The 10,480-nt window shown below is 48.6% G+C and overlaps 1 protein-coding gene and 1 long non-coding RNA gene across 2 annotated transcripts; both read left to right on the top strand.

Moving 5' to 3' along the window:
* The first annotated feature begins 257 nt into the window (after window positions 1-257).
* On the top strand, window positions 258-1,642 carry LOC143692219 (uncharacterized). The gene is made up of 3 exons (XR_013180105.1): window positions 258-578; window positions 990-1,079; window positions 1,481-1,642. It is a non-coding gene; the product is annotated as an uncharacterized LOC143692219 (long non-coding RNA).
* Window positions 1,643-3,507: 1,865 nt separating this feature from the next.
* Window positions 3,508-9,426, top strand: LOC129133205 (serine/threonine-protein kinase PAK 3-like). Its single transcript, XM_054652829.2, has 6 exons — window positions 3,508-3,616; window positions 4,237-4,354; window positions 5,211-5,310; window positions 5,759-5,955; window positions 7,761-7,898; window positions 9,253-9,426. Exons 1-6 carry the CDS (start codon window positions 3,567-3,569, stop codon window positions 9,352-9,354), a joined length of 705 nt encoding a protein of 234 aa, XP_054508804.2. The 5' UTR covers window positions 3,508-3,566; the 3' UTR covers window positions 9,355-9,426.
* The last annotated feature ends 1,054 nt before the right edge of the window (window positions 9,427-10,480 follow it).

Below are 10,480 nucleotides of genomic sequence, written 5' to 3'. Positions count from 1 at the left end.
GGGCAGGGAGAGGGGCATAAACCAGAGCTCTTGGGACTGAGGAGGCCAGGAGTCCCACAGACACTGGAAGCACAGAGCCTTGGAAGCTGCAGAGATCAGCCCTGGAACAGAAGGGTTACATTGGAAGCAGATGTGGGTAGGGAAGCAGAAAGAAGTGGCTGAATAAATGTGATTTGAGGCTGCAAAAGGAAAAAGCTGAGCCTGATGGCAGCTCCCAGTCACTTGCTCTGCATTTGTGTGTACAGAAGATCCAGGCAGAGCCACAAGCAGAGCTGCCCGAAGCTCAGAGTGACATCATGGCAGTAAAGAGAAAGAACAAAGAAGACATGAGAAGCATTCAAGAGGAGAATCTCCATCAGCAGAGGGGCGATCAACCAAACCAGGTAAGTGAAAGAGTGGCAGGCACTCCACTCATGAAACATCCTCTCTCTTGTTTTTTAGAGAAGATGAAGGAACAGCTGAATGCAGAGCTTCAGACAGCTCACACTAGGATGAAGGCAAGGGAGAAGAGGCTGGAGGAAGAAATGAAAATCATCAGAGAGAAACTTAATCCCCTCCCTCAGTCTCTACAAAAGCAAGTGAGTGAAAGAGGGATGCAGTCACTGCAGTCACCAAACTGGTGGTTTCTGCCTTTCTTGCCTTTCCACTCAGAGCAGCAGGGAGTGGGGTGATGCCTCTGAGTGCCGTCGTGCTGTAGTGTGTATCACAGTCACTCTGAAGGACATTTCCTGGTGTGCTGAAGTGCCTCTGCTGCCATGGGTAGTGAAACTTGTCCTTTGGCCTTTTGGCCAGCAGTCATCCAAATTGATTCCTGCTCTCCTTGTTTCTTGAGGTGTTTTTAAAGGGGAACGTGGTGACTCAGATGGAGGATTGAAACAAGCTGTCTGTATCCCTTGTCAATCTGTTCTTTGCCTTTCCTCACAGTCGATGACTCCTGGCTGACAGGGACAAGCTGGAGTCTCTGACTGCTTTGTTCTGTTTGATTTGAGGTGCAAGTGTTGGCATCTCACCGGGCAGCCTGCGAAGACTTCCAGCGAATGTCTGGCAATGAAGAGCCCCAAGTTAGGAGTGAGGCGCAGGTACCATCCCCACCAGAAGTGCTACAGGTTGAGCATGACCTGAAGATGGTGCAGGAAAAGAGGACACAGTGGGAGGAGGCAGAACACTTGAACAAGGAGCTGCAAGTGTGTCTGCAGCCCTTGGAGGGGGAAAGGAATCCTTGAGAGGAGGTAGAATGATCATTGTGGCAGTCATCCTTTGGAAAATCCATGAAAATGGAACATGAATCTGGCCATGAACTCAAGTAAAACTTGCCTTTGGTTTTGATCCATCCAGTTTGAGAAGTGGACATCAGAAAAAAGGCATTGAAGAGCCCTGCATGTGGCTGACAGCACCTTTCTAAGGGCCTGCATTTCAAAAAGGGATCTCAGGGTAATCTCTGCCAGCCACCTTTCTGACATCAACTCATTTCTTGTCCCAGATCTACACAAGCTCTGTCACCAAACCTGCTGCAGCAGCAGCAGCATCATCTAAAGGAGCCTTTTCTCCCCGATCTGAGAAGTGGAGCCGGGGCAGTTTGTTCACCTCCCGCGCTGACCCAGCTGCTGCTCAGCAACAGGAGATCGAGGGTGACTCCCTGGAGCTGCTGAGTACGTCTGCTCTATTTCTTGTCTGAGGGACAGTGCATTGTGTGCAGGTGTCAGCATAGCTGTACCAAATGTTTCTCCTGAGTTTGGTGTCACGGGGACATTTAGGAGCCCCACAGGAACTGCTGTAGAAAATCAGTCTCTGTGCTGGCCACCTGTGCTGCAGAGCTGTCTGCCTGGTTGTTGTTGTTGTTACCCAGCTGACCACAAAGGGTTCAGAGCTCCAGACACTGGGGCTGCCTTTTGTATCTCCTGGAAGCTGGGATCTCTGCTTTAATGTCAGCATCTTGCATTTTGTTTCCCTCAGAGAGAATAGTAAACAAGGAAAATCCCAGGATGAAATACACCAAACTGGAAGATATTGGCAGCGGGTGAGTCCAACCACAGTTACTGCTACATAAGCATGGGCCAGGTGTTTTTCTGGTGGAATGTCTATCCAGCGTGAAGTCAGGCCAGCTGCAAACAGACATCTATCCCCATGTTCACACACTGGGGATAGACTGTCCCATTTCTCAGTGCTGCTCAGAATTTGTGTGTGTGCTCAGAAGGCATTGTCAGAGACACCTCCATGCTGCCGAGGTCTTGCCTGCAGCAAGGAACAGAATCTGGAAAATCTCATCTCTCAAGTGTGAGACACTTCTGTGTTAATTTCCTTAGCATTTTTGTATATTTCTAAATCATACTGCCACACTAATAAAGAGGAAAGAAACTTGCTTGCCTGAAAGAGCAACCTGCTCCCTGATAGCTGTGAGATAACAGTTCTAAGGAACATTTCTTTCCAAGAGTTTGCTGAAAGAAATACTCTGTGGTAAGGATAAAAACTGAACAGTTTAGAAACTGAAACCTGAGATGAAAGAAGCATCTCTATTTTTGAGCTAAGGCAGTAAACCCAAGCACTTCAGGAACAGGCCCAGTGTCCAAGCACTTGAGAGGAAAAAGCACCATCTGCCTTTTGGCAGAGCTCTCCTGCATCTCTGCACTCACAGCAGAGATCTCTTGTGTGGGCTGGCTTTCACTGCAAGATCTAAATGGCTTCTACTTTCTTTGCTGCTTTTTTGTTTCTAGGACTTTTGGAGATGTTTGCAGAGCACTCGACAATGCCACAGGAGGAGAGGTAAATGTCAACAGCATCTGCAGTCTCTGCTGCTCTTGAGGGGCTTTCCCCTCTGGTGTGAGCTGTGGCTGGAGCTTTGGGCAGAGCTGTGCTGAAAAGCCTGCAAAATACATTTGGGACTTTGTCCTCCTCAGCTGCCGGAAGGAAGGCACGGAGGGCAGCGGTTCCTTTCAGAGAAGGACGCGCTCGCTCGCTCTCCATTGCTAAAACAAAGGTGGTGCCTTCGAGCACCTCACTGCTCTTTGGGGCTACAGCTTCAGAGTCCTGAATTCTCATTTCTGGCTGCCAGCAAATACATCTGAAAGTTCCTGGTAGTTCCTTAGCCACCTGCAGTGCTGCACTTGGGAACTGCACGTAGGGAGAGATCTGCAAGGTCTCCCTAAAAGCCCTAAGCCCTGCCCATAGGCCAAGATGTACCCACAGAGTATTAAGGCATGGATTACTTCTTCTGAATCCCATCCAAAGCAGCAGAGATTGTGGTCAGAGGTTTGTTGGTGATAGCTGAGACACCACTGTTACCAAGTGGACAAGGCAAAATTTCAGTGGCCCCATGTGTCCTGTAACTGGCCCCCAAATGAGCCGAGAAATGGGCTGTTGGAATGTCAGTTCCTAATTAGTGCAGTGCCTAATCACATGGAAGTTTGGCACAGCTCAGCTGGGTCATTGCAAAATCACTCGCTCCATGTGCATTGTGGTCTTGTGCCACCAACTTCTCAAGTTACTGATTTTCAATGTCATTTTAGGTGGCCATAAAGAAAATAAATCTAAAAGGACTGAGGAAGAAGAAATTAAAAGTCAATGAACTCATGGTCATGAAAATTAATAGGAATCCCAACCTGATCAACTATTTAGACAGGTGAGTTGTTGTGAATGTTTCTTTACATATAGCAAACATGCCAGCTAAAATCCCACTCTGGTCAGTGGCAGAAAATAGAGCTGCAACTATTGGCTAATTATTATTGCTCTGCTCATCTCTAATGGATGGGAAGAGAGTGCATTTTGTCTGCATGAGTCTTCTCGGCATACATAGTTTGAAAATTACTCAAAAACCTGGACCAGTCATATCTTACTAAATCAATAGCCTGTAAGTTCACAGCCACCACTTTTTTCTGTGGCTTGATTCTTTTCAAGTGTCTTTTTATGTCCAGATAAACTAACATAAATGTCCCCTTTTCCATTGCTTTGCATGCCAGGAAGACTAGGTGCTTATTTCCAGAAACACACAGTGTGACAGGTTTTTTTATCTGTTACTAAACTACATTTTTTACTTGCTGGCCATTTAAGACATCTCCTTTTTCACAGCTGTGCCTTTCTTCTTGAGACTGCACAGATTGCAAACAATGCATAGCTGAGAGGGAATGTCTATTCCTTTGATTCTGTCCTAGTCGCAAAGGAACTTGGAAACAAGAAACCCAGAAGTAAAAAATCAAGGTACCCATGCACGTTCATCTCCACACCCTTGTTTCCTTCTTTCAGCTACCTTCTGGGCGAGGAACTCTGGCTAGTTATAGAGTACATGGATGGAGGCACTCTGAGCGACGTCATCAGCAAGACTTGCCTGTCTGAAGACCAGATGGCAGCCATCAGCCGGGAGGTCAGCAATGCCATCTGTGTTTCTGAGGGCTTGGGCAGGATTGTCTGGAGAGCAGGGGCTCAGAACAGGAGAGGTTTCATGTGCCAAGCTTTGTTTCTGTGTTGCTGCTATGCTATGGGCAAGTAAAAGCATCCCAAGTGAAAGGCCTGCCAGTGCCCCTGCACTCACTGTACTCAGTGCCAGTACTCTTATCTCCTCTGGTTGTATTCTCACTCTGCCTCATGTATTTATTTGTATTTGCTGTTCTCCATTTTGCCTCTCTAAACATATGCCTGGGTCCTGTCTTCACTGCATTCCTTGCCTGTGAAAGCAGAGGTGCTGGTGGCAGGATTTGAAACAAGCAGCAAAGAAAAAAGAGAGACTCATTTCTCACAGTCCTCAGCTGAAAAGGATAGTAGTGCAGCCAAAATGCTCTTTGCTTCAGGAAGGTGACTGATGTGATACTTCCAAGTCTGTGCTGAGGCCAGCAATAAAACCTTTGTCATGCAGCATCCCACCCAAAAGTGATCCACTTCACACCAAAGGGAGGGACTTTTTCTTTCTTGGCAAGACCCTCATTTGTCTTCTGCATGGAGATAGCATGTCCACTGCAGCAGGAGTCATCCTGGCTGGTTTGCAGGGGGCAGTCTACAAGAGCAGGTGCTGTTGCTCTTTCAAAAGCTGACACGCCTTTCCTCAGAAAGGTCCCGCTCTGCAAGTGTTGGAGCAGCAAGCTCTTCCTCTCGGTGGCACTGTGTTCTGCCATTACTCCCCATTCCCCTGGGGAAAGAGAATCTTTTAGAGTCTTTGTTTCCTTTCTTGTGTGATGAAATCACATCACTTATTTTTGCCCTCCTCTTTCTGTTTTCTCTCTCAGTGCCTGCGAGGACTGGATTTTCTCCACTCAAACCATGTGATCTACCGAGATGTGAAGAGCTGCAACATCCTTCTCAGAACCAATGGTTCTGTCAAGCTGGGTCAGTATATTCTTGGTCAGGTGCAGTGTTCCAGGGATGTGGGGTGTAGGCTGCTTTGAGTGACTGCCAGCTCCCCAGAAATGGTGCTGGTGGCAGTGCAGGGACCCCTACTGTAAGCTGAGGGCACAGTTGCAATGCGAACAGAGGTATGAGAGGGAACTACAAGAAGTCAAGACTGCCCTTGGTCTGTGTGTGTCCCTTACAGAGGGAGAGAGCTACAATCTAAAGTTTCAGGGGAATAAAGTCCACTGCTGTGAGCAGCGTTAAAAAACCTGGGTTTTTTTGGATGTGGCCAATTCCGTACTACCTTGGCTAAAGCCTCATGGAAACTGAGTGTGGACAGTTCTCCGGGAGATTGAAGAGCACATTCTTAGACTGAGAGTGGGGAATTCTTTTGCTTGGCTTCCTAACTGGAGCTGGCTTTCATGGTTTGTTGTTTTCTCCACAGCTGACTTTGGCCTCTTTGTTCAGCTCACCCCTGAGCAGAGCAGACGGAGCTCCGTGGCCGGCACTTCTGGGTGGCTGGCGCCTGAAGTGGTGACAGGTCAACCATATGGCCCCAAAGTGGACATATGGTCTTTTGGAATCGTGGGCATCGAAATGGTGGAACAAGAAGTTCCTTGCAGGAATGCAACTCCTGTTTCGGTAAGGAGCAAATACTCACTGATCCCACTGTCTTTCTCATCTGTCCCATGTTCTGTGTGCCATTGGACAAAATCCCATTGCCATCTGCTGGCACCACTTCCACCAAGGTCCCCTTCTAAAAATGTCCCTGCAGCACATCAGCATCCGCTGTAGATTTGGTTGCATCAGAAAGGGAAGCGGCAGTTCAGAAACCTAACCAGTTCCGAAAGTTGCCATTTTGGCCTCCAGCCAGGCCTGACATTGCTTTTGGAACCCTGTTGGAGCTCTGGCTCTGAAGGACAAGAATTTTTCAGTGGAACAGTTGGATGTGTGATAAATATCCTTCAAAATGGAGGTTGAGTCTTCCCAGTTTCAGTTTTATAGAAAAAGAAAAAGCAAAAAAGAAACAACCAGCAAAGCAATGCCCAAGCAGTTCTGCTTGCTTTTTTGTTTTTGAACCACAGCACATCAATTTTCCTCCATACTGTAGCATCTTTTCCAAATCCTGTGGGTCTTTGAAACTTTCAGGCTTTCAAGTCATCTGTACATTGTTCAGTCATGCGTGTGGGAGGCCTGGATAAGTTCAGGATGTGTTTTTCTCCGACTGCAGTTAGAATTGTACACCAAACCCTTGGCTATTTCTTGGTACTTTAACAAGTTGATGAGCTTGCAGCCAGGTGCCTGGGCTGGGATCCAACGTGGGCAGTTGACACAGGTGCTGTGTTTCTTTACCACAGGAGCAGGGCCATCCCTGGCCTGCACAGTTCTAATGACAGGGAGGACACCAGCTCCCCACCATGTCCAGTGGCTGAGCACAGCTGCAGAGGGACAGGATAAAACCCCCTTTGTGACCTCTGGTGGTGTGGGAAAAGGAAAGAAAGCTGTCCTAATTATTTATACTCAAGCGAAATGTGTTTGTTGTTTTAGGCTTGGAAATTTTCCTTTGGGTTGAAGAGGATAATAACAAAGTCTCTTTGGTCACTATCTATTTCAGTGCCACCAGCACAGAGCTGTTAGTATTGTGATGGGCACTTTTATGGAGACCAGGCCACAGCCTGGGGTCATGGAGATCCTGCCAAACCTCCCATTTCTTACCCGACACTTTCTGCGCTTGAGTATCCAAATGAGCAGAGGCTGACCATAGGCATGGCACTTCTTCTTCTGATTTGACCATGAAAAGGTTTCCTTTTGCCACATAAAGAAGCAAAAACGTGCAGCTGAGAGACAGAGCTACAAATGGCTCCTGTGCACCCAAGCAGGCATTTTCATCTCAATATATTTGTGCATGCATCTTAATGTGTCTGTGTTGAATATGAGATCCCAAATGTTTGCTTTCCTTTCCTGAGGACTAGCTGGTGGATTTCCTTTCTTTCCTTCCACTTACCACTGGAAGAGTTTTCTAGAAGAGGAAAAGAAGCTCAATGAGATTTGTTTTATGGCAGTTGTGCTTCAGGGACCAATAAGCACTGCAGAGATGCCTTTCATGTACTAATCCTTGGAAACTGTAGAGTTAGTATAGCAGTCCCTCTTCCAAAAAGCCTCTCAAGCTGGTGTGAATCCTTAGGGAAGGGAACGTACTTTGCTGATGTAGCTCCTACTAACTAGGTCAGTCAATGAAATCAGCTGCCAAGGCAAGATCTGCTGAATGTTGGAAAAGCTGTGGCTGCATCGGGATTTGGGTTTTTGGTTGGTAAAGGAAAATCATCTCTGGGTCTCTGCCAGGGCAGAAACTGCCACTGCAGAATGGAGCTTAACCAATGGGATGCGGGAGAGCAGTTACAGATGGGAAAGAAGCGGGTAGAGCCTGGTGTTTCCTTTTTATCCAGGCTCAACTCCGGACAGCCAGGGGAGAGAGACCACGGCTGCGGCAGCCACACCGATTCTCGTCTTGCCTGTGTGACTTCCTGAGCTGCTGCCTGCAGACAGACGTGACGTGTCGCTGGTCTGCCAGGGAGCTCCTGAAGGTAAAATGTGAAGGGGCTGCAGGTGAAACAGGGTCTGAGGGATGGGCTCCTTCTCCACTCAAGTCCAAGCCATCAGATGAGCCCCCTTACTCCGCACCTCCGCTCTTGCTGCTCTTCAAATGAAAACGGTGAGGAATCCTAGACTGGGCTGGGCTGGCAGGGACCTGTAAAGGTCCTCTGGTGCAAGTGTGCTGCAATGAGCAGGGACATCTTTAAAGAGATCAGGTTGTTCAGAGCCCTTTGCCACCTGACCTGTAACGGGGCACCTACAAGCTCATGGGACAGCCTGTGACAGTATTGCACTATGCTCTGAGTAAAAAAGTTCTTCCTTAGACCTACTCTGACTTGATCCCCATTTTGATTAAAAATATTCATCACATTCTATTGTAACTGGACCTGTTAAAAAAGGTGTCCCCACTTTCTTCAAAGCCACTCTGAAGTCTTGGGAAGTGGCAATAAAGTCTCCCTGGGGCCTGTTCTTCACAAAACTGAATAACTCCACCTCCCTCCGTATTTCCTGAGAGGAGAGCTGCTCTGTTTTCTGTTTCTGTCACCCTCTTTTGTAATTTGGTGGGGTCTTGAGTTTTATCTAATGGCAAAAGAATTGAAGTAGAGCAATGCAGGCTACAGAGACATGAAATGGTGGTGGTGGAACCCAAGGAAGCCAGTCCCAGCTGAGCAGTCAGAGATTTGCCTGTGGGCTGGAGGGGCTGTGGGGGGCTCACTGGGAGCCTCTGAGGGGCCCTGCTTTGTGCCCCCCAGCCCACCCTTAGAGGTTTCTGCCACACAAACAGGGACTGCTGGGAGGGACTTGTCCCAGCCCCATCTGCTGCCTGGCACGCCCAAGCAGACGGGAACTGTGCCAGGGTTACTGCCAGGTTGTGTGGCAGAGAGGGAACTGCAGGGCCCAGTGCCACTGGGCTGACCCTGCTGGGAAGGAAGGTGCCATCCAGCACACGAGGGGCAGGGCATGGAAAGGCAGACACTGCTTTCTGTCCCTGTGGAAATTTGCACAGTGCCTGTCTTACAAAGGCAGGGACCTATGTCAGCCATTGGAGTTTCCTGCAAGGAAGAAAGGCCAGGGACAGAAAGCACCATTTCTAGAGCACTGGCAGGGCAAAAATCCCAGCAGGATGAAGACATCACAATAAATGGATGAGTGGGATTCTGGGCCAGGTTTGCCTGTGATGGCAAGGTCATGCATATGATGACTGGGGAGCAGATTGTCCCATTGCTCCTCTTTCTGGGTCTTTTTAGGACCCAGAGGAATCCTGATTGACTCTCTGAAGCACTGAGCTTGGAAAGTGATGGTTCAATGTTCTTTGTTGTTTTGGTTTTTTTTTCCTGTGGACAGCATCCATTTGTAACTTCAGCCAAGCCAGCGTCCAGCCTGGCCCCACTCATCAACTCAATCAAGATGAAGAAGAAGAAGGAGGAGTGGAGAAGAAGAATGTAATAATGAAGATGTTATCTCCATAACCAACTTAGAGTAGGATTGTAGAGTAGGACTCTAGAGTAGGATTGTTGAGTAGTTTTGTTCTATAGAGTAGGTTTATAGTATAGTATAGGTTATATATATAGTATAGTAGTTATATATATAGTATAGTATAGTATAGTATAGTATAGTATAGTATAGTATAGGTTTATAGAGTAGGATTATTATTAAATAAAGTTTCTCAAACATCAACTCATTTGGAAGATTCCCCTCCTTCGGAACCCCTTCAGACAGCTCGGCATTTTCTTCTGAATTACCAGTTGTTTTTTACTGGTGCTAACTCAAAATTATGGCTTCTTTGGTATGGTTTGTAAGTGGAGAAGGTTCTTCTTCATTCATCCGCTCCAGACCACACTGCCTTTGGAATATGACCCACTGGCTGGTTTTGGCACAGCTGTGATATTTCTAGTTGAGGCAGAAAAGGTATTGGCATTTGCAGGAAAAAGCAAAGGAGGGGAGAGGCAGCCAAGACATCCTGTGTGGATTCAGGCCTTCAGTCATGACTCAAGAGCATTTGAGTTCCTGCCACTTGGATTTGTGTCCCTAAGTGCAATCTCTTTGGCAGAAGGAGAGCCTTGCTCAAGTGAGAAAAGAAAGATCAGAGAGGGTGCTCGGCAAGGTCTCCTGTGGTGCAGAGCTGTCAGCGCCTGTGAGGTGAGAGCGGCCCCGGCCTTGGCCGGGCTGGAGCCCCAGCAGAGCCCCGGCAGAGGCGGGAGCAGGCTGAGCCCCGGCAGAGGCAGGCTGGAAGGAGGCCCTTGGAGCTGCCAGAGGCAGCAGCCGGGCCCTGGGTGCCTGTTCCTGGGAGGGGGCGAATCCTGCGCTCTCAGAGCCCAGGTGGCAGCTGGCTGCTCCCGAGGGGAAGCGCAGCCGTGCTGGGCACAGCCCAGCCTGGAGGCATTGGCCGTCTGGAGTATGCCCAGGAGCAGAGAAAGGCCAAGGGCAGCCGAGGGCCGCTGGGCTGGCTGAGGATTCCTCCTCTTCTGCCGGCTGCCCTGCAACTCCTGGCCAAGGTCAGCAGTGTGTGCAGCACTCTGGGCACCGGGGCAGGGAGCCGGGCTGCTCGGCAGGCTGGAGCACAGGGCAGCCT

The sequence above is a fragment of the Agelaius phoeniceus genome, chromosome Z (assembly GCF_051311805.1).
Source record: "Agelaius phoeniceus isolate bAgePho1 chromosome Z, bAgePho1.hap1, whole genome shotgun sequence".
NCBI classification, from domain to species: Eukaryota; Metazoa; Chordata; class Aves; order Passeriformes; family Icteridae; genus Agelaius; species Agelaius phoeniceus.
Note: the sequence above shows the minus strand (reverse complement) of the source record. Positions and strands in the feature narration are given on the sequence as shown.

Excerpts from the sequence above, each read along its gene's own strand:
- LOC129133205 (XM_054652829.2), top strand. The coding sequence starts at position 3,567 with ATGGTCATGAAAATTAATAGGAATCCCAACCTGATCAACTATTTAGAC. Across the intron at positions 4,355-5,210 it reads TGGCAGCCATCAGCCGGGAG|TGCCTGCGAGGACTGGATTT; the intron begins GTCAGCAATGCC and ends TTTCTCTCTCAG. Across the intron at positions 5,956-7,760 it reads GGAATGCAACTCCTGTTTCG|GCTCAACTCCGGACAGCCAG; the intron begins GTAAGGAGCAAA and ends CTTTTTATCCAG.